The sequence below is a fragment of the Apteryx mantelli genome, chromosome 1 (assembly GCF_036417845.1).
Source record: "Apteryx mantelli isolate bAptMan1 chromosome 1, bAptMan1.hap1, whole genome shotgun sequence".
Classification (NCBI taxonomy): Eukaryota; Metazoa; Chordata; class Aves; order Apterygiformes; family Apterygidae; genus Apteryx; species Apteryx mantelli.
Window position 1 is genome coordinate 152,609,239 of NC_089978.1, and position 25,116 is coordinate 152,634,354.

Here is a 25,116-nt window from a genome sequence, read left to right on the forward strand (position 1 = left end):
ATTGGAAAAAAAAAATCAGACCAGTTTTAACAACTGTGTCCCCACTAACCCCTAATTTACTCCACAGGGAAAAGTTTATCCCTGTGTGCCAAACTCTGCTCTGGTAAGTCCAGTCAAATTGGCTTTGGCCTGGTTTGCATAGCTGGCAAGGATTAGGCAAAATCATTTAAAACTACCTTTACAAATTCCTATTTTCTCAGATTAAAAAAATGTTATTAAATAGAATTTGCAGTATTGTTGTTAAATTAAATAGCATTGAAAGCATGGTACTCTACATGGGATTAGACTAGCCAAGCTCAGACCTATTCCTGGGATTTAAGAATTTCCCTGCATTGGGAATGTCTAAGCATTTCAAGGATATTTAAAAGCTGTGTAGGAATATCAGGGCATGCAGGATGGCTGCAGAGAACATGCCAGAGATTGCCTGTGAAGGGTTAAAGAGTCACAGCACTATCAGGCTCAAGGAGTGTTTTTTTTGTGGAAGTGACCCTGCTGCTTTGGCTCTCCTGTTTGCTGGGTCCTGGCAGCGCTGGAATTGCCTCCTGCCAGCACAGGCAATAGGCGCAGCTCTCCTCGCCTGGCCCCCAGGCTCGCAGTCCCTTGCTTTCCTGCAGCTCCTTTCTCATAACCTCTCCTGCCTCCTCCTCCTCTTTATATATTCATGAAGCTGTAGGGACAGGGGAGGGGGGAATAAATAAAAGCTGAGCTAAGCGAAACTCATGTACAGGAAGGGGAACTTTGTGTGCTGGCTGGGCTGGCTCGCATCTTGTTTGGCACAGCTAGGACAGAGCCTGCCTGTTTAGCTTTGGCCGTGGCAGTTTCTGCTTGCAAGAGAAAACTGTTCCCTGCTCTCTCCAGTTGCAGTTGGACGAGCTCTGGATGCAAGGAGAAGAAAAATTAACAGTAAGTGAGTCAGTCTCACTAGGGCTGTCATAGTGCCTTTTAGGGAGTTTTTCTCTCCAGGTTCAGAGACAGGCCTGATACGGATCTGCAAATAGATTTCTCCCCCAGCAAGTCTTCATCTTGGGGGACCAACTGATGGGGCAGAGGCAGAAAGCTGTGGGTGGAGAAGAGGCTAGAAGCAGAAGGCATGTGTGCAAGCAGGATGTAATATATAATTCACAGGGGACCATTTCAAAATGCTGAGTCTTTCTCCAGTCTGCTTTGGTCTGGTGGGATTGGTGTGGAGGGTCACTGAAGCCTGGTGTTGGAATACTATATTGCAGCTGTGCTTTTTGGGGAAGGGCAGAGATCTCAGTGTTCACATGTGCCTGTCTTCTGTGATTTACATGCTCTTACTATTCCCATATTTTCCCTTCCTGTCCCATTCTTCTGCGATTGCAAGAAAGGGACATGCTCCTACTACTACAGAGGAAGCAGTGGTGTTGTCTAACTAAACTAAAGCCTGTGGTAGCTGGAATACACTATGAGGATATAGCAAAGTCTTTTTGACTGTAGGGAGCCAGGATCTGCAGAGCTCTGCAATTCAGCATAGCCTATGCACTCACAAAAGCACCTCCGCAAGTGCTTTGTCCCCTGCTTCCCTCACTGGCACCCTGTCATCAATGCCCCTTATGCTGAGGGGGCTCCACCCTAGCTTGCAAGCCAGAGTCTTGACCTTACCAGTCCTCAATCCCAGGGCTAGACCTTCACCACATTGCAGGTCCATGATGCTACCAGCCTCATCCTGTGCAGCAGTCCTTCTTCCCCCCAACCTTGAGTGGGTCATCAGCATCACAGGGAACACAAAACCCTGAATACAGGAGGTGCCAGTACCATAGTATCAAGTATCACATTAACCCACTACTTTTGCAGGACGGGCCAGCCGCTTAATGACTCAATGTGTCACCGTCTGACTTGTGCTTATACACCGATTTTTTTTTCCCCCCCCCAGGAGCAGCTCTAAGATGAAGCCTCCATCTGGGCAAAGCATAAGGCTGGCATACCTTCTGCTGAATTTGGCTTCTCTCTGTCTTCCCATCCCACTCTGGAAGGACAGAGACTCCCTAATGCAGGAGGAGAAAGCCTGTCAGACAGGTGGTAATTTGGTGCTGGACAAACAGGAACAGCAGCTCAGTACAAAGCTTGTAAGCCTCAAGAAGGAGGAGGTTGCTACAGCCATGAATACAGGACTGTTCCCTCCAAGCATGCACTTCTTTCGGGCCAAAAGCCTCATTGATCAGAGCGCAGTGTTCAGCATCTTAAAGCGCATGCCAAAAGGTAGGCTCTGGCCTATGGGTCCCTGGTCCTATCCATCCTTCCCCTGTTATTGTCTATGCTAAAGGCAGGATAAAGTACAAGATGTGGCAAACCTTTGATCACAAGCAAACTTACAAGAACAGTACTCATTGGATCCCAGGGAGAGCCCTGTTGCTTAGCTTGGGGATGGGGGCAGACAAATAGAAAAAGGGGGATGGACTGGATGAATACAGGTTTTCAACAATGGCAGCACTTAGTATAACTTACAATACAGCTCTTTCAGCCTTTCAAGTGTGGAAAAAGGGCAGAGGAATGGAAGAAAACAAGATGTCACAGGCATCCCTACTTGTTCAGCCTGTTGCAGTGAGGGCCTCTTTTCTACTCATTCCAGAGACACGCCTCCAACCTTCTCCTAGCTCAGCTCTTAGCTGAGTGCTGTATCCCCCAGTATGCTTTTCTATAGCCAGTTATGTAGCAGATCTGCAAGTCTACTGGAAGTCTGAAGGTACCAGAGGGGAAAGGTGTGACCTCTAACACTGCAAGCTTTTACTAGCTGAATGCAAGTCAAAGCCTGTGTTGATGTGACCTGTAGAATGTAATACAAAAAACTAATGTATTCTTTTGGTTAATCTTTCTTAATCAAGTTATCTTCTGTCCACTTATGGGAGACCTCTGCTTATAAGGCCAGGCATTTGTCCTATTGTCTTTAGTCAAGACACTTTCTCCCCTGTTGCTCAGCAAGCAATGTGCTAATGGGCTGCCATGCTCTACACCAGAAGTTGCTTTTTTATACTCTGCAGCACATATATAGTTTTAAAGGCATTTGGAACAATTTAGGTTGTATAACAGCATGAGATTGTCTGATACATTCAGCACATCCTATGCATCCTCCATTGAGCACCTGGAACACACCAGCATTTGAAAGCACAGCTCTCCAGGGTGCACTGGAGAGCAGGAGAGGACATTTTTAGCTATGTGGAAATCCAAGCCATCTATGCCAAGTTTCAGGGAGGCAGACATCTCCATGTTTCTGAGCTGTTGACAGTTCAGTGGAGAGGCAGGAGGTCAAGGCAGTTGCAGTAGGAAGACCTTGAGTCCCAGCTGACTGATTTCTCCCTATGCATCTTTGGTTTAGTGAGGAAGTATTTGAACAAGTATTTAACTAAAGACAAGAGGTACTCAGTGGAATTTGTCAACACCCTTACTACTCTGGATGATGCACTCGCCTTTCCAGATGGTCCCTTTTTAGATGCAGTCCCATGGCCTCACCCACACAGCTCCCTGGCAACAGGCTGGTGACTAGCTTCAGTGGAGTCACAGGTCAGCTCCTCTGCACGAGGGCTTCTCATCTGCAAGGCTGTGACACTAGTGTATGGATAAGAACTGTCTTGCTCCCCTCCCAGTCTGGTGTGGCTCCCTGGTTTGCAGCATCCTGACCAGTTACAATAAGTGCTTAGGATATCAGTGTGGCCATTATCCGTTCATCACCGCATTATCCGTTCATCACTGCACTGATCAGTAAGGAATTTAAAGGCAACTCCCTCTTCCCCTCAAACAGGGTACCTTGGATGCCCAGAGGGAAGCAGAGAGAGCTTAACGCTTTCCAATCCAAGAGATATTAAAATAGGTTCTCAGAGCCCTTGTAAGAACTGCAAGCTTTTCAGGGTTAAGAGCACATCCTTGTAATTGCTTGTGTAGAACCTAGTCTTAGGAGGCCTCAGTCTTGAGTAGAGCCCCTAGGCATTACTATTATTGCAAACACTACTGTAATAGCTATTGCTGCTCACACAGGAAAAAGGGTGGTACTGTAAATGACAGGAGGCTCAGCTTTGGACAACTGTGGCCTGCTTTTACAGACACAGCCTGTCACTCTAGCTCTGGTGAGAGCAGTAACTGCCATTGCCCAGCAGCTTAACAGTCAGACCTTTTATAACAAAGGATTATCAACTGACTAGTCTTGAAGTTTCAGTTTGTCTAACAGCACATGACAACCAGTCTTCTCTTCTGTTCCTGCTACTTGTTCTCCCTCCCTATCCTTAAGTGGGTCAAAGCCATTTTGAATATGAGGTCTCCCCAGACCAATAATATACATATCTGTAAGACTTTAGCTTCTACTAGCACAGCATCTTCCATTTACAGAGGGAAAGTTTAGTTCAAGCAACAATGTAAGAAGTCTCTGCAAGAGCAGAGGTCTTGGCAGTACAAAAGGATGCACTGAACAAGGTGAGCATACAGAAGTTTCCTATGCCAGGAAGGCTCAGGGAGTTGCCAACATACTGCACAGTAACAGAGCTTCCCAAAGGCACATGGTGCTGGCCAGCAGATGTACACTGTGAGTGAGCATGTATTTGATAAGGGATAGAGGTGGATGCTACTTCTGCATCTGACTAATTCCCCAGTGTGTTGTGGTCTGAGATTTTGGTATAGGCCAAAGTTTCCAAGAGATGAAAGAGGGACATAGTAGAGGCAAAAATTGATGCTGGGATTCAAACAGCTTAGATACAGAGGCTTGGTTCAGATCTGCCTGGTAGCTAGCATGCCTTGTGAACAGCTGCCTACTGTGAAAGCTCCTCTTTAAATAAGTGGGGTTTGAGCCAGCTCACAGCAAAGTCAGTCTGAAAGACCTTTAATAACTCAGAGCATTCTCCATCCCAGTGGAGAAGTAGAGCTTCCTACTGATTTCCTCCCTGCCTCTGCTCCCAGGGAGCTGTCATGTTCTGCCTGCCCTGTGTTTGATGTGAAGTGGGTCACATCCCCCAGCACAGAGGGGGCAGAGCAGCTGCTCAGTCTCACTGGTGGGAGAGGTCAGTCATGACTATCTAGAAGCATTTCCAGATGCCCCAGGATGAGCAAGCTCAAACTGTTATCACATTAAAGCTGCTTTCCTTGTCTTCAACTGCCTTGTCTCATCAGAGTTGCTTTTCTTCTCACCAGGTGCTGTCTTACACCTGCATGACTATGCCATCCTGAGTGTGGACTGGCTGGTATACAATGTCACCTATATGCCCAACTGCTACATCTGCTTCACACGCACAGGAACGGTTCGGTTTAGGTTTTCCAAGCCTCACCCTCCTCATCCCATGCCAGCCCAGTGCTCTGAGTGGGTGTTGCTAGAGACGTACCGGAAGCAGCTGCCCAGTGTGACAGAGTTTGATAACAGGTGAGTGAACAGCAGTTGTAAGCCTGCTGACACTTCACAGTAGCATTGCATAGCCAGCAGGATCTTTCTGATGCACCTTTCTCATCTGCTCACTACTCTGGAAGCAGGGCACTTCATTTAAAGCTGTGTAGGCAGAACAAGCAAATAATGCAAGAACATGAAGGATGCAGCATTAAGTATACCAGAATAAGAGACTATCAAAATTGAAGTTTCCTATGCACCCTTGCTTTTGTCCTTTACACAGACAGGTTGAAGACAGTGGTTTAAGTAGTTTTATGCCACCTGCCCCCACCCTCCCTCAGCACTCATACTGGATGGGCTTCCAGGATAGGACAGGGCTGCATGGTGAAGGACCTTGCCTCCTCTATTGAGGTAACCAAAAAAAATATGTAGCCAGTAAGGCAGAACATAACAGAACAGGAGAAAGTCAGGTAGCTAAGCAATTAGGCTTCCCACCACCCCAGCCAATAAAATCATTTTTAAAGTCATTGCTTTGCCTCAGGGCAGGAAGCTGGACAAACTACTTAAGTTTGTAGTAAGAAAAAAAAAATGAAGAAGAACCCCCTCCCCCATCCAAACACCATCCTTACTTCCTGAATGCTCACTTGGAAACCCAGCTGGGACTCACCATGCTCAAGCACAGGGCACTCATTCCTGATAGGAACCTCAGGCACCAGGAACTGCAGCTGAATCCCTGCCCCTAGAAGAGGGGCTACATCCCAAGTTGGGCATTGGGACATAGGAGCCAGCTCAGCCCAGAAGCCCTACATGCAGGTGCCATGCCTGGCAGCACATTCCCCTCAATATCTGCCTGCTAACAGCACTTCCCTCCACACTGGCAGAGCCTCCTATAGCTATCTAGCAAGTCTTACCTCAAATTGCTTTCCCCCCCCCCGCATCACCCACTCTCTTCTAGGAGCTCCTCTCTCTGGGGCTGGCAGTCTTTTATCAGGACCAGGTGTTTGCTTGTTGCCCAGCAGCCACCCAGCATTTAATTACTTACAGGTGGGTGGGAAGAGCCTGGCTCCCCCTCCAGAGGGTGGTGACAGGAGGATGGAGCCCTATCTCCCTACCGAGGGGCCATTCAGCCTTTGACAAAGCCCTGCTGAAAAGGCCAGGAGGCAGCATGTAGTTCTGTGTTGCGTTTCGGGGGCTGGATGGCATGCGCTAAATAATGCATGAAGGCAGACACTGAGTAATGAGGACAAAGAAAAATATTGAGTAGTGATTCATTCAGAGAGCACCACTGTCCACTGAGCTCAGGGAGACTGGGGTCCTGAGGAAAAAAATAGTATGTGGTGTAATGTAATTAAAGATGGTATTGTGGTGCTGACACACAAGGAGAAGGCTGGACTGAGGTCATGCGGTGAACCTAATTATGGCATTTCCTAAGTGAAACTTCTTGGCTTTTACTGTAGTGCTCTTTGGTGAGGTTGTGTGTATGCGTGCTTTTAAATAGAGACCATTTAACTCTCAGGAAGCTGTTACCCCCTCCTCTTGGAGTCTGCCTGGGCTCTGTGCCCTGCAGATCTGGGAGGCAGATCAGGTTGGGCTAACAAGCTGCTAGATCGTTGGGATGGCATTGCCTTCCCTCCCTCATAAACACAAAAGGGACTTCTGCTTCTGGGTAGGGCAGAGAGAGCTGACTGTCCCAGGCACCACTGATCCTTTGCAGATTCCTTTGGAGCCTGTTCCTTGGTAGATACCTATTTCCAGGAGGCCAAAAAAAAAAAAACATAAGCCCTAGTACCCAGGGATTAGATCAAAACAGGCTGAGACCAAAGTCTGAGCACTTCCAGAACGGAAGGAGAAGGTAGTGCCAGGCCCAGGGCTCCCCACCTTTTCTACACCGAGACACAGCTGCCCTGATATGTGATGGAAGAAATAATATCCAGTGAGAAGTCACTTATGCGCTTCTAAAGAGAAACCTGGTTTCCCATTAGTTCCTTTCCATTTCAACTGTGAGTGATGAGGAGAGAAATACCATGGCACCAGCCCTCTTCAACCCTACCAGGAGACCCACAAATAATGTGCAAGAGTAGATTTTGAAATAGCTTCACTTTCTGAAGGCACAAGCAATCACACTGAGTATTTCAGAACCTTCTTAGGAGCAACACTTCATTGTATTTATTTTTAGTTGTATTTACATAGTGTGATGTCCCTTCCTGGCTGAGGCTAGGTGACATGACATCCTACAGAGGAATGAGGGTGGAGCTGTGCATGGCTTGATTCCCTATGGCCCTGTTTGGGTCCTGAGGTAATATCATCATGTTCCTCTTCTTTTGTATTATTTATCAACAATGTCTAGTAACCGCAAGTCAAAGCAGGACTCCATAGTGGAAGGTACTGTACAATACAGGAGGCAGACCCTGCTACACAGGTCTCACCAAGGGTGGAAGGGGAAACTGAGGCAGAGACCAACAAAGTGGTTTTCCTCAGCAAACAAGTGTTAGAGCCAAGTACAAAAACCTGGTTCTCTTGCATCCTGGTTGCACAGACTTATTTATTTGAGTATGTTGTATTTTGAGTATTTTGAAGCTGCAAAGGAGTCATTGTACATAATATGCAGGCACATGAACAACAGCCACATTGAGGCGCTTCCCCTCCTATTTTGATCTAATCCCTGGGTACTAATCTAGGGGTTAGGAATGTTTTTTGGCTGTCTGGAAATAGGTCTCTAGCCAGGAATAGGCCCCAATCTGTTCTGCTTCTCGGTTTCTGGAAACTCTCCCAGTCTCTTGAACATGTGCATCCCAGGCTACCTCTTCCCTGCACTCCTCTTTGCCCTTGAGCACTGACAAGCTGAGAGAAAGCAGATGTCAGAGGAAGGAACGGATGGATAGTTGGGTGGTTTCAAGAAACTATCAGGGGAATATGGCAGTAGGGAAGGGTTCTCATGCAAGATAGTGTGGCTCAGCAAATGTGAAGGGAACAATGAGACTTTTTCCTAGAGGATGCACCTCCTTCACCTTACTGCATTCCTGATCACCAAAGGCAGAGGGAGTGAGATATGTACCATTTCATTTTTGTTGTTTGTATTTTTCTGTTTTTATGTGTGTGTCTGTTTATGCTGAAAGTAAGTCTTCTTGTTTATTATTTGCCTCAAAAGAAGCTTTATCATTCATATTCAAAACACAAGTCCTATTGGCCAAGACCCTGGAGTATTCTGTTACTGGTAAACTTCCAAAATGATGCTATCACAAGAGTCAAGAGACTGTAGGCTCGGAGAAAGAAAAAGGAAGGGAATTTTGCTCTGACAGTTTAAAAGACTTCCTCACTTATTTACTTTACAATTAATTATGATATAGGAGAGGGCCATTTTTTTCCTCTAGATGCAACATAATTGCCATCATTTATAAAGCGAGAGCTCACAATAGCCATGCCGCGAGATATTTAGGGAAAGAGCATTGACATTCCAGATATTTGTGAAATAACCTCCCCCCCTAGTAGTCCAAGGATTAAGGCCATGCCCAGCAGTTCGGCTCCCGTGGCCCAGTGGAGCTCTCTATCATACGGATGAAGTCATCTGTGAGGGAGCTGACACAGAGGCCAGGCCTAGGCAGTGGAGAGAATTCCCCTGGGTGCTAACGGCTGCCCAGACCTCCAGCACCTTCCCCTTCGTGTCCTCTGACTTGCCCTAGCCAACAGAAAATTAGGGCAGCATGTACATTACAAAAAAAAAAAATCCACTACAGAAACAAAACACTCTACTCCCTCTACAAGTCTCCCCTTGGGGAGAAGAAGAGAGGAAGAGAGAGAACGAATGAACCACATGTGACAGATGTTAGTCACACTATTTAATGCACCACTGGAAGACATTCAGATACTATGGTGAGGAGAGTGGTATAATTACCCATACAGAATAGAAAAGTAGCAGGAAAAAAAACACCTTTAAAAAACAGGAAAAAGCAACCTTTCACTCTGGTATTATACACTGCAAGGAAACAAAGCAGTTAGAAAAAAAAAAACAGGAAAAAAGAAAGCAAAAACATGGTCGAAAATAAATAATCCTTAGCTGGTCATTCTAGTTGTGCCCCTTTGGGCATACGCATTGCAATAACATTGTTCACTGCATATATGATATGACATGGAAAGCTATTTGTAGTCTGCACCTGATCACTGAGTAAGTTCCATTCCAGAAAATAAGCAAAAATGTATTTATGAAGCTTTGCTTCATTTGCATCGACTACTCCTGGTAAAAAATTATCAGCCTGGACCCTTAAGAGATTATCCTGTTATCAAGCATGGATCACTGTTACCTAATAAATCTTCACAGTTCTAAGGATCAATAATCAGTCTCAAAGGAAAGGGGATCATAAAAAACATTATATGATTTATGTGCTTTTAGGAGCAGGGTGGTGTGGGGATTTATTGCTGTATCTAGCCCAAGAGCACAGGCTAAGTAAACAACCCCAAGTTTGCCCAGCTAGATTTAAAAATAAGGAGCGGAGCACTGAGTGCTCTTTGTTGAAGAAGTCTGTTCTCATGGACAATGGGAAAAAATAGTTGGATCCCAAGTAACGGTTGGTCCTTATCTAAAACAAAGCTCTACACAGTGGCAAGAATAGGCTTGCAAGGTCTTTTGATCCACACGGAGGTTTTTCCCGCAGTGTTTCCAGTGCTAAAGAGAGAAATGCCCCGGTCGCCCTGCCGCTCCAGGCTGGCAATCTCTGCTGCTGTGCGTGGACTGCGAGGAGCCCCCACGGCTGGGCCCAGGCAAGAGTGTGGGAGCAAGGCCAGGCGAGGAAAGGAGCAGTAAAGTTGGTTTGAACGGGACCGCTGCGTGTGTTTTTCCAGAGGCTTGGCTGTGTAGCCTGAGCTCTTCCCACACAAAATCTTCTCTCCCCTCCCTGCCGAGCTGGCGCACACCCGCTCCGCTTGAGGCCAATCTCCGACTGCGCTCTGTCAGTCAGATAAGCTCTTTAAAGATGCCCCTGGCTCTTGCATTCCTGGTTTCTAGGGTGATGCTACAATGTCACTCCTCAGTGCTCCCCGAACATGTCTGAAATGCCAAATGCCACTGCAGGCCGCAGTACAAAATACTACGCATGTGCCTCCCTGGTTATGGTTCAGTTCCTTTCCATTTTGCTGCATTGTTTACTGAATAGTATCTGGGGTCGCCCAGTGTTGTGTGATAATGGACCAAAAGGCCCTATTGTAATGCACAAGAGGGCAGAGCTAAAGTTGCTGTGGAAACCTTAACTCTGAATTTCCTGACTGTTGTGCATTTAAAATCTCATTCTTAATGTGGTACAAATGTCTCTGCATATATACAGTTTTGTTTTTAAAATTGTTCGTAGCAAACAAATTAACAGAGCAAAGAAGAAATGAAACTACAACCACTGGAAGAGAGTCCTTGGAGAGCCAAAGAGCAGCCAGCACACAGATGCTGGGGGAACAGCTCCATTTTATGCTCCGAATGGAGGGACTCCAAAGGGCTGTCCCTACCCAGGATGTCTTAGTTTATTAGTTTGGACCAGATCACACTTTAGATCTGTTGGAGGGAGATCTTTAGTTCCATCCACAGAAGCCTCTTGGAATGAGATGATACGAACACAAATCAAACCCACATCTCCTATATAACAGAGCAGAGTACTGTGGCAGGATGAGGGGCAAGACATCAAACACGAAACATTATTAAAGATCAGTAGCAGTTATCAAAGAGAAACCATATACTTGGATGAAAGATGAAGCATGGCCAAAGGTATTTCTATCTGAACCTGCATAGCCTCTGAGACTAGATAAACATCAGGCCTAGTAGGATTGGTAAGACCATGAGCCTCAAGCACCCTTCTGTGTAACTAACTCTGATGGCTTTAGTTTGTCTACCCAGGAATGAAGTTAATCACTCCATGTATTGCCATTTAGACTTTGCCCTCCAGCCTGAGAAATTTCTTATAAAATCTTTTTCAGGTGGCCAACTGAAAAAGTGAGGAAACCTATTGCCAGAAGAAAAGTTTCACACAGAATGAAAGCTATAAGCTTTCCCACAGACAGACTTTCACCCTGTCCTAAATGCAAATGCTCACCTACAGCTACACCCACAACTCAATAATAATGCAGTTACTGGTTCCCTCAAACTCTACTTGATAAAACAACCTGCTGCCTCTCTAGATTTCTTAAAGAGGCTTATATTCCAACAGAGTCTATGAAGGAAATAAATACATTGTCATCCCAGTAAGAGAAAGGCAGGATCCACAATTCTTATCAGTTGTTTCCCAGCAGACAAATCTGAAAAAGTTATCAGCAAGGCACAAGCTTTCATTTAATAGGCAGGGTTGCAGCTTTGTTTCACTAGGGGGAAAAAGGATTTCTGATTCACAATCATTTTGCCTCTGCTTATTTTAGATGACACATTTGACAACACAAAGGTATCAGGGAAAGTTACAGGTTTAGTAAGCAGGGTGGTGGTGACCCAGTACTCTGGTGTCTCCTGGAGACTCTACTTGCCTTTAGGTGGTAAACAGAGGTGCTGATGTGATAACTTTTTGCATGCATTTAAGATGTTTGGGAAAATATTTTGTCTGCAGGAGTAAGGTATTAGGTTACTCTTGGGTTAAGAATCCTCCTGGGTAGCAGAGTGCAATTCTTATGACATAAAGTCATCATACTTGCTTTTGTAACTCTTATATTACTCTTTGAGTTTTTGCCCTCAAAAAGGAAGGGGCAGGTACTTTGCACATTTAGTCTTAAGCTGCATGGAGCTTAATGTGTACAGTATAACTTTTTACCTGTCAGAGGGCACAGCTATTATCTGTACCAACCATTAAATATAAATATATTAGAATATATAATATTAAAGTAAATATAGAGTAAACATAGGTGGTAGAAAACCTATCTGAATGCTTCATAGTTGCACCAGTTGTATAATACACCTGTTTGTATAATAGTGCCAAGGGGCTCCAAGTTAGGTATTGAGCCTCTGTTGTGGTAGGATTTGCTTTTTACCTCTTCTTGGTCCTCCCCAACATGCATGCCTTCTTCAGCACAGTTGGGCAATGCTGCCTTACTTCATCTGAGAGGATGTGGATGGGAGACTGTCATGTCTGCAAAACTTGGTCTCTGATAATAAAACTCACACCTATCTTGGAGGAATCCTATTTCCTCCTGTAGAAGTCACCCAAGTGGCCAGCTGGTGGCTTTTTGCATACTGAAAGCCAGTTGACTTGTTCGTTCTTCTAATTCTTCCTCTTCCCTTCACCCTTTTCTATAGCTTGCTGAGAAACTTGACCCTGGTGACAGATGCCCCTGAGCTGGCCTACCCTTCTCAGACTTACATCTGGAGAAGATTTGAAGAAGTCTTTCTCATTGCCTCTGGCCTTATCTGCTATGCACCTGTGTTCAAGGCCTATTTCTACCAGGGGCTGCTGGAACTCTATGAGGATAACATACAGTACGTCGAGATAAGAGCTCTCCTGCCTGCGGTATGTATTTTTTGGCTTTTCTAGTACTCTTTTAAATCCTTGTTTCTCCATAACTTTTCTCAAGCCCTATCTTGAATTTAGTTTTTGGATGTTTGCGTACCTGGCCTTGTAAGGATGCTGGAAAAGCTTTATCATATTCAAAGGCCTTTGTTGGAGATTTGCATACTCAGGGGCTTGAAAATGAGAGGTACTTTGTTCTTAATGATTAAGGAAGATATCTACTGTGGCAACACTGCAAAAGTGTGTTGTAAGCTCTGACTTGGAACTGTGTCTAATATTCCTGGTTGGGAAGATATCTAGGATTTCTCTGCACCTGTTCTGCTGTAGCTATTCTGGAATAATTTCCCATCTTGTAATATTTACATTATTTTAAATCTACAGCTTATTTCAGAATGACTTCTCTGAATAGGCTAGAATACTAACCGGCAAAGCACTGTCTTCCAGAGTGTGCAGACAGCCTAAAATGTTAGCTCTGTGAGATATGAACTGCTCCTTTCATTGCCATTAACACTAAAATCTGTTGATAATAATTCAGACATTTCTCCCTGCATATCACGTAGAGCCAGTGAGACTATCCTACAGTCCCACACTGCCCCTGACACCATCCCAAGTGCCAGCAGACTCCACTCCCATCTTATAGCTATGACAATTGCCACTTTCTCTGTGACAGCTTCTACATTGCAGGCATACATTTTCCATACAATCCTCCACAACAAACTCAAAGCAGGAGATTGTGAGGGTGGGAGCTCTGCAAAAGAGGCAAATTCCTTATCAAAATAAACAAACTGGGGCCATCACTCCTAATTACACCATTCATTTCCATGTTCTAAACAATCCATTAAAACAGGAATGAAATTGCTATGCGATGTCCATTTGGCAGCACCCAAGGGACATGGCAGCTGAGCGCCTTGTGTTGGAAAGCAGGTAGTGGCTCACTGTGGGGAACATAGCATCCAGAGGACAGAGCAGCCATGCTAATGTCTCACTGATAGTCTGACTCCAGAACATGTCTGCCAGCAACTTACTTAAATCATTGCCCTTGTGTGAAATGGCTGGCAGGCTCAGGCCAGCTGCAGATGACTGTCTGCAACCCAGCAACCATCAGTGCTGCGGGGGAGTCCTTCAGAGCCACCCCATCGGCAGGCAGGCAGGCACTGTTACAAATTCAGAGGCTGAGCTAGCTTTGTCAGTGCTTCTGCATCAACAGCTGTGGAGCGGACTGCCTAACCTTGCCCTGTTGTGGCTCAGGCTGGCCCCACAGAGAAATAGGGCTGTGGTGTTCAGGGCTGCAGGCTGGCATGCTTTATCATGCCTGAAATGAGAATGGTGTATTAAAGGGAAAAAAAAAAAAGAAAAAGGAAGGGAAGAAAACCACAGAGCTTATATACATCTTACTTTGTTGGGAGTTGGTCACAAGCCAGTTCTCCTGAACCAGCTCGGTCGCCATCTGTCTTTGGGGTACCTGGAAAGAGCAAACAATAGCAATGTTAAAATTCCTGTGCTGTGAGACAGCATGAGTGCTGGCATGCCCCCAGGTCACAGAGGTTTCCGGGCCAAGAATATCTGCGATGAAATGAGTGTGCAGGACTAACTGGAAAATACCCTGCATTTACCAGCAGCCATTAGACATGGTTGTAATGTCTTCCGAAGGGAGGTTTGGCAGAGGAGATTTGCATCCCATCCAGGCCCTAATGGCTCCAGGCATGGGAGGCTCCAGAGCCCCAGGCTTGTTCGCACCTGGAGCTCCGTGTGCCGTGAGGTATGTGCAGGCAGGCTGCTTGCAGCTGGGGTAGTGCTGTAAGGGCTGCAAGGATCTGGGAGCACGCAGGGCTCCTGGCCTCTGCGAGCAGTGCAGGCAGGGAAGAGCTGGTGAGGCCAAACTGGAGATGAGAGGGAAGAGAAGCACTTCGGCGTGAAAGTCAAGGTGAGCAGGGTGTGATGGGAATGGTGAGATACCTGTGCACCTAGAGATCCTCCGCAAGGCTTGGGCAACGGCACTGACACTCCACAAAAGCTGGCCTTGCATCAAAGCATGCTGGAAGCGGTCACTGAAGACAAGTAAAGGAAAGTCAGGATTTAGTGGGAAATAGCAAACATTGTAGAAAAGCTCCCCCAAACCCAGCTGTGTTTGCAAATTCAGCTGTGTAAAGTCTCAGATTCCTGTGAGCTGCAGTAGTGGAAAATTCCCTTTGATAATCTGCACCCACCCTGTGGCTCCTGATGCCTACAAGGGGAATGCCACGCGGGGCGCGGGGGCTTAGCGACTGCAATGAATGCAAGGGAGCAGCACCAGTGGGACAATAAGAAGGTGGAGTGAACCAGTTTAGGAGTGGAGGAGAAGGGTGAAAGAGAAAAGAAACGAAAGAAGGAAAAGAAGAGAATGGATTGAGTGATTTCAGCCTCCTTGTGTTAAAAGCTCCAGGCAGTGCCTTTGTGGATTAGTAGCAATTGGGGCTTGTAGGGTCTACACTCCTGCTGAAATCAGGGCAAAAGCCCTGCGCATAGTCCTAGTAGTGAGGAACTCACAAAGTAAGTTGATGAGACAGAGCATGCAGAAAGGATTATTTTTCCCAGTTTGCAGCCAGAGAACTGGGAAACCATGGAAGGATTAAATGACCTACTCAAGGTCACAGAGCAAACCTTAGGCAGAGGGGAGCTGAAGTCCAGCCCAGCTGGTGGCTTATGGAGCCCAGCCCTTGCATGCTTTGGGCCTGCGTTTGCTGACAGACTGCCACCTCAAGGCACAGAGTATGTATGAGCAGCCAGACAGCTGGACAAATGCTCCAGCATTTGATACATACATGAATCAGAGGTCATGGTCTCCTCAGGATATCCAAGGGCACTGCTTGCCATGTCTGAACATGGAGAAACTTGTTTCTTGTATCATATAGTAGGGAGGAAAACCACTCCTCAGTTCTTGCCAGCCAGTAAAGGCTTCAAAAAGAAAATGTTCTGAAGTTTTAACTGCTTTCTCCTGCCCTCTTGCCAGGACTGCAGCAGATTGCTTCTCTGAGAGTCTTCTTCAGTTCATTTCTCCCTCCCTCTAACAAAACACCTTTCCTAACTCCTGTTTGCCATGTACTTCTTTGTCCTACAGGTGTACGAACTGGATGGCACTCGGCACAATAAGTCCTGGTCCATGGCAATGTATAGGGAAGTGACCAAGCAATTTGTGAAAGATCATCCTGACTTCGTTGGAGCAAAGATTATATTTACAGCACACAGGTAGAGGCTGAGCATAGCTAAGAGTGATGGGGCATAACCAGCTCCGTTACAGTGGAGGCGGCAGTGGGGAAGACAGTGGTCCAGGCAGTATGAGGAGAAGCAATGCTTTCTGAGTGATAGGCTGGAAGTGCTACAGTTTGTTAGCAATGCCTGCATGGGTTGTCAGACCTTGGGTACTGACACTTGAAGCATTTCCTGGCACTTGTAGGAGGCTGAGGATGAGAAATCGTCTCTACAAGCCTGTGTACGTGCAGAACAACCAGGTTTAGCTGATGGTGTGTGCCTGGAGAGGCAAGTGTCTGTGAGTGCCTGGGCGCAGGAATGAGCAAGGGGAAGGCTGCTTGTGTGCGTACGTGTCCAAGCTGCGTGTCCTCTCCTCCTATGCCTGGACATACTCTCCCTCTTTGGAAGCTGAAGCAGCAACAGAAGTGCCTGAGTTTGGGCATTCTGTATTGCAAAGGTCCTTGCGGGACTCTGCAAATCCTATTCTCCCAGCAGCCTTTGTACGGTATGTTCATGCTGCTGTTTGCAGGCAGATACAAGGCTGTTCTCCAAGTCAGCCAGATGCCATGAAGTCATGTGAGGTGATCCTGAGCAAATATAACATACCTCTCAGCAGCACTTACTTGCTCCAGCTCCGCATGACGCGGTTTCCAGTTCAGAGCTGGCTTGCCTCTGGCAGGCCTGGATATGGACAGAATGAGCTTGTGTCTGTCTGCAAAATGCACTGTGATGTTCAAGTCCAATAGGGCTGTAAGAAACCTAACTTTAAAACTCTATTTAAATGCAACTGTTCTCCTACCTCCCAGCAAAATAGTAGAGAGGGAAAAAAAATATTTAAACATTTTCTTTTCATGCTGTTCTGTTCCCTACTTGGTATATGGGAAAGCCAGTGAATCTTAGATAAGCGTGCCTCACCTCAAGTGACATGCAGGGGTTTCCTTTCATAATATCATTTTTCTGCTGCTGTTGCTCTGGAGACCTGAAGCTGGTTGCTAGATTCAGGAGGACCTTGCATTTTGGAAATACTCCTGAAGGCCCCAGTTCACAATTCAAACAAACCCAAAGAAGGCAGGCCCATGAAAGTGAGCCTCTGCACTGCTCTCTCTCTCTTGCTGTTTAGGATGCTGAATGTTTCCCAGATTAAAGATGCCATCGTCACTGCCATGGCACTCAGAGCCCGCTTCCCAGACTTCCTGGCAGGCTTCGACCTGGTAACTGTATTTCTTCCATGACTTTGAATTAGCCTCTAGAGGTGCAATATAACTACTTGTATATATGGCATATGTTTCATACCAGAGCCAGATCTTCTGCTGCTCTACTGAAATCAGTGTAAATGAGTCAAAAATCCTCTAGCTAAGGATTTTGCTAAGGGTAGTTAACAAAAAGACCTGAAAAAATCAACCGCCTTCCCCCCTAAAACACAACATTGTAATTTCAGTACAGTTGGCACCACGTAGTGATTTCTAGCTGTGATCCCACAATCTTCCAGAGCATGTTCAAAAATATCTTCTTTCTCCTCCCCAGGTAGGCAATGAGGATGAAGGTCATTCTTTATGGGAGCTGAAGGATGCCCTGACCATCCCGTATTCCCTGGGGGTCAACTTGTCATACTTTTTCCATGCTGGGGAGACTGGTAAGCGTGAGGACACAAGTCCCGCATTGTTGCTTACAGAGGCAGGAAGTGAAGACTTGCAAAGCATAGAAGTCTGCTTATTTGCAATATATTATTCAGCCTATACAGGTGGGATTTAACCTGCCATGCAAGACAGTTGTGTCTAACTATTGCACTGTGCTTATTAAATGTTGACGTCTGCAGAGAAGATGTCTACATCTGAACTAGTCACCCCGGGTTCCCTTTATAGTCATGGACAGTAACAGGCACTTCTAAGGTGTGTTTCATCTCATGCTAAAGCAGAGGTCTAAAATAGGTCATACTCTAAAAATGATTACATCTCTTCCTTGACTATAAAGAGAGCTCAGGGTGATTAGCTTAGCTGTAAGGGTGATACAGTGCACGTCTAAAGTTAGATGAATGAGTATCTCCATGCTGGGCAATGTCCCAGGCAAATCTGTATCCCTGTTTGACTGCAAAAGCAAAGCTGGAACTCGGAGCATGAGAAACCCTCTCACCTTGCAATTGATACCTTTATTAACAAAAACCATCTAGCAGTTTGAGAAGATATATTTCCTTATAGCACAGCAATGATTCTTATCTGTCTCTCCTCAGACTGGCAGGGCACCTCTATAGACAATAATGTGTTGGATGCTCTGCTACTGAATACCAGCCGGATTGGCCATGGACTCGCCCTAACTAAACACCCAGTAGCCAAAAATTTATCTCTGAAGAGGGATATTCCCATAGAAGTCTGTCCTATCTCCAACCAGGTATGTTGGTAGAAGCTGAGGTCTTAATTCAGGGCTTGGGACATTGGAACTGCATTTACCGTAGCAGCGAGGAGCAGCAGGGAGCTGGAGGGCTCCATGCTATGACAGCAACATTTTTTGTTGCACCCATGTTGGCTAAGTTTTCTTTGCACATTATACTGCAGCCTGCTGTGCAGACAAGGTTTGTGCCACCAGTCAGCTCAAAATCTTTTAAATCCCTATCCAGAGGGGCCTGGGAAGACAGACAGTCTTCCCTAGTGAAGACAACGAGGTCCAGAGCCAGGGAGGTGCCTAGAGGCATAATGGAAAATACTTTAAAGGCAGGAGGGCCAGAGGTCAAGAAGCTGGGATGGCAGCTGGGAGTCCTTTTGGTTTCACAGAATTCGTAACTCTTTTGCAACACAGATGCATGGCGCATGTTGTCCCCTGGGTGCAGCAGAAGAGCTGCTCTGGTGTGGAGATGTACCCTTGTGGGCTTTGAGGGAGACAACCCTGATACTGGCTCCTGATTCCCTGCGTTTAGTGTCATGGCAAATTTGTAAGCAACAAAAAGACAGTCCTTGAACCAGTTGCACTCAAATTATTGTAAAAAAGCAGAAGTTATTCAAACCACTGGCTTTGATTTAGGTGATTAACTTAAGAAACCAATCTCCCTGTTTAGTCAGTGGAGAAAGGTAAGCTCCTTTCAGAGCAGATGCCTAATATGCTCTGAATAGCCCTCTGGAAGCTCTTCCTCCCTGACAACTAGCAGCTGACACAGGCAGCTATAGGTATAGGTATGTGGTGTGATGGGTGCCATAGTGCAACCATGGGTACCGCAATAACCCAACTTGGTGTCGTTTCTCACCCTTCCCCACTGAGGTGCTGCTGTTAGTAGCTGACTTGCGGAACCACCCTGCAGCCAACCTCATGGCTGAAGGACACCCCATTGTGATCAGCCCCGATGATCCCCCTATCTTTGGGGCAAAGGGTGTCTCCTATGACTTCTATGAGGTGTTCATGGCCTTCGGAGGGCTGAATGCTGACTTGAGGACCTTAAAACAGCTTGCACTCAACTCTATAAAGTAAGTTCTTTACCTCTCTAGCCAAAGTAATACTAAAGGGAATATCAGCTTGCTCTCTGGAAACCCACCTTATTTGGGTTTTGGCCCCAGAGCCTCCTCTGCCATGTGGACTGGGCTTCTGTTAGTTCGAAGTCTGCTCTGTGCATCTTCTCCTAGAGTAGGACATGGGATCCCCAGAATCTCCTCTGTCCTTGCCCTAGAGAGCCTTTCTCTAACCCAGTATCTCAGTTTATTCCCCTTTTACATCCTGTGTGAAGTTACCTCTAGCACTTTGTCCTAGGAAGGGGAGAAATGTTTTTATATCACTTGTCTATTTCTGCTTGAATTTGACTTGCTCTGGTGTTTGCCATGGCCCAATGGATAAATAAAGGAAAAGGGTTTGCCAGCATGTAATTTGGGTGTGTTTAACCACTTTTTCTGTTTATCTGGACAGCACTGAATGTCCCAAAATAGTCTGGACATGGTGCCCAGTGTCTTCTGACACATTCCTAGAGTTTTGTCTGTTTGCCAAATCCCGTGCCAATCCTCATGTCAACCCCAAGCCCCCGCACGGCTGGGAAGATAACAAATACTCTTATTTCCTACTGATTTGGACCAAGTCCAGGGACAGTCTCAAAGCAACAGTAGGCCTGTCCCTTTTGCACTAGCCACTGGGTGCTGGCCTGAGACCCCCCCAGCTAATACAGGCTGAGGTGGTCTGTCCTTGCAGTGCAGGACTCGGAAGCTGTTGACATGGTTGTGATGTCTCTGGTCCCAGCATGAGCTCAGGGCTCCTTACACTGTGTTAATCTGTGCAGTGTAGGTATGTCCTGTAAGGGTTAATCTGTTGTTGCTTCCTGCCTTTTCATTTTGGTCACTGATCTTGAAATAGCTGCCCCCTGCCTCCTTGTCTCATACTGACTTTTCTTCTCCTCACAGATACAGTGCCATGCTACCAGAAGAGAAAGCCAAGGCCAAAGAGGTCTGGCAGAAAAAATGGGACCAGTTCATAGCTGACCTCTCTGATAGCTTTTTGAGGGAGCTTTAGAAGGGAGGAGAGCCATCTCAGAAGGCAGCTGGCAAGTCAGAGTGAGCCAGGCTTATTGCTAACGCAGAGAGAGAGAGAGTGCTTCTTCCATGGGGCTTGAGGAGACAAGCCTCTAAGTCTCACTGGGGAATGGATGATTCTGGTAAACTAGACTTAATGCTAAGAACAAGCTGCACTACACTATGGAAGTCATTGACTGGAGGTAAAATGCAGTTGTGAGCCTTTATAACAGCAACAACAACAACAACAACAACAACAAAATACCCTGCTCAAAATGACACAGTCAAAACACACTTAGAAATTGCCAGTGACCAAATCCCGACATCCCTGTTCAGGGAAAACATGGTTTCTAATTAGAGTTAGTGGGAGATTGCCAACATGAGGATCTCTGAATTTTGCCTTATCATTACAAAACGCAGACCTTGTCCGGAAACAGCTAAGACAAACATCCAGCCATTTGGGCCACTGACCTTCAGGAGAGCAAGGACTGAAAATGACTCTTGTTATGTTTAACCCTGGGCCTGCTGCCAAAAGAGCACTGCTAGGTCGAAGAACCAGTCATAGGTCTGATGTCTGCTATTTCAGGACTTACCAGCGCTGCAAACAAGTTGATGGAACTGTACAAATGCTCCCAGAACATTTAAGCTTGGTCACACAGTGATCACAAAACCAAAAAGAAGTGCCTCAGTTGCTGACAGTTTTTTCAGGCAGAATCCTTTTCTGTTCTCTGGTCACATGGAAACTAAAATGCTTTTCAGCTGAGAAAAAAAAACACCCTGGCTTCCCAGACCCAGCTTAATTAAAACTCTGATCCTGCATAAGGACATGTTAACACAGGCCTCTGCATTTATAGGAAGCTCCTTTTGATTTCAGGGGGTTCCACTGTGGGCCTGTGTTGCCTAAATCAGAGCACACATGTGCCTTTATTCAGTCTACATCCATATCAGAGAGATCTTCACCTTGGTGGAGAGCCATCCTCATGCTTTGGATATCCAATATTTTCACAGAGATCTTTGTAGTTACCAGTTCTTTGGCAGAAAAGTATTGTAGCAACTACACAATAAGTATTGTTGAGGCAAGCTGATTCCCTTGCTTAGCAACATCAGAAATATTGGGGAAAGAAATATTTTCAGGATGACTGCTTTGTATAAGGGAGATTAAAAAAGAAATCTTAACCAGGGTGCTAAGCAAATTCAGCAAAATCCTTCAGCACAAATGCTGAAAGGCCACATAACCTGACTATGCAGCTAGGATCAACTGGTGTCTCTCTGATTTCAGTGGAATCACACTGGTTTGCCTCAGCCAAAGGGGGCTTCTGTGGAGAATTTACACTTTTTTTCCCAGTGAAAGATGCCTCCCTCCTCAGAGCCTATGACTTGCTCTGTCTGTCATTGCCTGATCTGACCAGCTCAGGCTAATCAGCTATCTTTATATTTTCTGCTAATTGTTCCAAGCTGCCTGGCTATAGTGTTTATTTCCACTGACCTTGGGTAAAACACAAGTGGGACAAAAGAACACTTACTACAGAAGCTGATCAAGCTGCACGGCCTGTGTGTCCCTTGCATGCAAAGTATTAATTTGCCCACATTTCATAGGCTGCAAGTTTACATCTAGCTGTCTCAGGCAAAAACAAAACAAAAACACAACAAACTGAAGGCATCTGGATTGCAGAACACAAAGCAGCAGAAAAGCAAACCACAGAAAGCAAAAAGTGGGAACCCACTCACACATTTTGCTAACCAAGTGAGTTTAGCTCCTCACACCACTACCCCTTCCAGCTACAGCTACCTCCACTCCAGCTCTCTGCCCACATGACCCACACCTTCCTCTGAAGGCCAGCAGCTGCTCTTCGCAGGTTAGCCCTTCACAGGCCTTGATGCAGAGCTGGTAGTGGGAACGAGCTTTACACTGGAGGAGGAGCCAAGAAGAAGCATCTCCACCTCTGTGGGTACAGCATACAGAGCTCAAAGTAAAGTCCCCGAGGTTGCCATTGCTTGGAGTCAGATTATAAATGCTGACTGGGGAAATGCCTTTTCTTTTATGATGATGAAGAAAACTGCTGCAAATAGGTGGAACAACTGCTAACGAGTGACCTGAAGTCAAGTCCCTCTGAGTCCCCTGGTATTTCAGCTTGCTACGTGTCAGTGGAGGAAGATCTTTTATTTGCCATGAGCTGATTCTTCCTTAAGTGAGCCTCTTTGCTGCACTGTGAAGCTAATCATTAGAGAGTCTGTGTGGGAGGAGCAGAGGTCCTTAACACAGGTTTACCCACCTCTGTTCCTTTTCTACTTTAGTGGAAAGGTTTTAGCTCTCAGAGTATTGACCTGTATACTTCCTGCATATGTTTTCTTGGGGGCTTGAACCACTGATGGCCTTTTGGTTACCTGTATTTCTCCCTCCTCACTACCTGCAAGCAGGGTTAGCTCTACTGGTTGCTGAACACTTGCTGAGACCAGCTTACCTGTTTTGTCTGTTTTGTTCTCACCTTCCTATGAAGAGCCTCCTGTGCATTAGGTCATTACCCTACTTTGCAACAGGAACCGTGATGTGTTGTGGCCTGATGTCTGGAGCCCACCAGGGTGATGCTGTTCAGGATGATAGCCCAGCAGCCACTGGGGGGGGGTTCAAATTGGGCAGGTCTGAGGTCATCTTAAATTCCTCAAATGGAGCCCTCAGAAAGGTAAAGCATGGCCCTTACAGGCCTATGTTTGGATTTGTGACTAGCCTAGTGATTCCTTTCTGCAGAAGAAAACCATCTTAGGGTTTGGTCAGGTAGCAGAAGTTTTCTCATCCAAATCACATATATTTAAATGTGAATTTGAATTGAATGGAGGTTCTTGACTCCAGTGGTACATCCTTCCCTCTATCTCCTTGAACAGGTCATTGCCATGTATGATGACTGGGGCTTCCCAAGTGTCCTCTTGCAATAGATGAGATTTACCTCTTTTCAGGCCTTTGAGAGACAGATAGGACCGGGGTTGGCCTGCTTTACTGCTGGGGATCAACTCTTTTTTAGCATGTGCCCTTTTTCAGAGAAAGGTACAAATTGCAAAACCTAGACTGAATCCCCACCCCTCTAACTCTAGGAGTACAAAAAGGTAGGAATTTGGGCTGCACTGCAGCAGTTAAAAAAGATCAATCCATTCAGATATCTCTAAAGCTTAGGGGAAAATTGGCTATAGGGCTTGGCTGAGACTCAGCTCTTAGCACTTGCAGTAACATTTAAAGGATTTTGCTGCCAGTCCATCTTCTTACCCTCAGTACTTTGGTTCCCTGCTCCCACTTGTGATACAAATACATGATATATAATGCTCTCTTGTCCGTTTCTTTCAGAAGACAGTATATATTTCAATCTCTAAACCTGTTTCCATTGTGGAGGGTTTTTTCTCCCTCTTTTGTTAAAAATGACTGAGATACCTGTATTTTATGTGAGGTTTTATCCTAGTATCTGCAGAGGGATGTTTCATGTCACTCAGGCTGGAGTACAATTATGAGGGAGTCTGCAATGTCTTCGGAGCACGATGCAAAGGGCAGTTTGATCCATGGGGCTAACGTGCTGTGGAGACAAACCTGAACCGCATGGCTCTGCACTGCACAGGTCTCCCAGCTCCCCCCTTCCCCAGCCCACACTGCAGCTGCATCCAGCTCTGGGACATATCTTTGCACAGAGATAGCCTGACGGATGTGTTTTGCTCATGCTACCTCTCCTCCTATTTCAGTTGTGTACCATCTCTGTGGCAGCTACAGCATGGGAAAGCAGAAGGAATTACTGAAGGTCATTTTACCTGCTTTTAGCAGGAATCTAACAGGCAACAAGGAGAGAACAAACACTATGTGACCAGCCCATCCTTTGCAAAGCTGCCAAATGCTTTGTGGAGCATCAGTGAGCTACCTGGTACAGCTTGAAGGCTCTTTGCCCCAAGTACTAATGGCAAGTATGGGAAGAAAGGGTCAGCTAGAGAACCTCAAAACCTGAGATGAAGGAGGCATTTGGATAATCAGGGCCGGAAGTAGCCACAAGGGTAGTGGGAGGTTGGGTAGCCTGCATCGAGCAGGACAGAGCTAATGGGGCCAAAACAGCCCGCCTTCACTATTGATCCAGTCTCAGGAGTGAGAAAGGAGAGTAGAAAATCCACGGTAGTTTCTGTGCCACTTATTTCAAGCAGTCGTATGGATAGAGCAAGTCCTATACCTGTTATTTCCCTTATCAGTCTCTTCCTGTGGTCTCTTCAGGTTCGATTTGTTTAAAGGGGACGTGGATAGAGCTTTGTTAGTAGCACACCATGTCACAAATCTATTGCTGTTTTGTTGCACAGCAGCTTAGACTGCCTTTGGGGCACTTTAATAAATGAAATGTTCCTCCCAGTCACTCAATGGCTGGGAGTGACTCACTGCTGGAAATGGCTGACCCAGCACTAGTGGTTGCTGTCAAAAATCATGCCAATAAAAGCAGGGAGAGAAGTAAAATAGTTGGTTGAAGAGGTAGGTCCAAATGAGCAGCTGGATCTAAACTTCACATGAGCCTCCATCACAACAGTGGGACTAAGCAGATGCCAGATCCTAAGCAAAGCCATCTATCTGGCCATAAAACACAGGGCTGTAGAGCTATTTTCCATTAGTTCCCACTGC

The 25,116-nt window shown here is 46.0% G+C and overlaps 1 protein-coding gene across 1 annotated transcript; it reads left to right on the forward strand.

The window, feature by feature from the left end:
* Nucleotides 1-809: 809 nt before the first annotated feature.
* ADA2 (adenosine deaminase 2) lies at nucleotides 810-24,011 on the forward strand. Its single transcript, XM_013948059.2, has 10 exons — nucleotides 810-903; nucleotides 1,895-2,220; nucleotides 5,134-5,359; nucleotides 12,573-12,783; nucleotides 15,881-16,008; nucleotides 17,132-17,222; nucleotides 17,536-17,644; nucleotides 18,239-18,396; nucleotides 19,258-19,460; nucleotides 20,379-24,011. Exons 2-10 carry the CDS (start codon nucleotides 1,908-1,910, stop codon nucleotides 20,485-20,487), a joined length of 1,548 nt encoding a protein of 515 aa, XP_013803513.1. The 5' UTR covers nucleotides 810-903; nucleotides 1,895-1,907; the 3' UTR covers nucleotides 20,488-24,011.
* The last annotated feature ends 1,105 nt before the right edge of the window (nucleotides 24,012-25,116 follow it).

Coding starts and splice junctions, on each gene's coding strand:
- ADA2 (XM_013948059.2), top strand. CDS start 1,908: ATGAAGCCTCCATCTGGGCAAAGCATAAGGCTGGCATACCTTCTGCTG. Junction 5,360..12,572: donor GTGACAGAGTTTGATAACAG/GTGAGTGAACAG, acceptor CCTTTTCTATAG/CTTGCTGAGAAACTTGACCC. Junction 19,461..20,378: donor CTTGCACTCAACTCTATAAA/GTAAGTTCTTTA, acceptor TTCTCCTCACAG/ATACAGTGCCATGCTACCAG.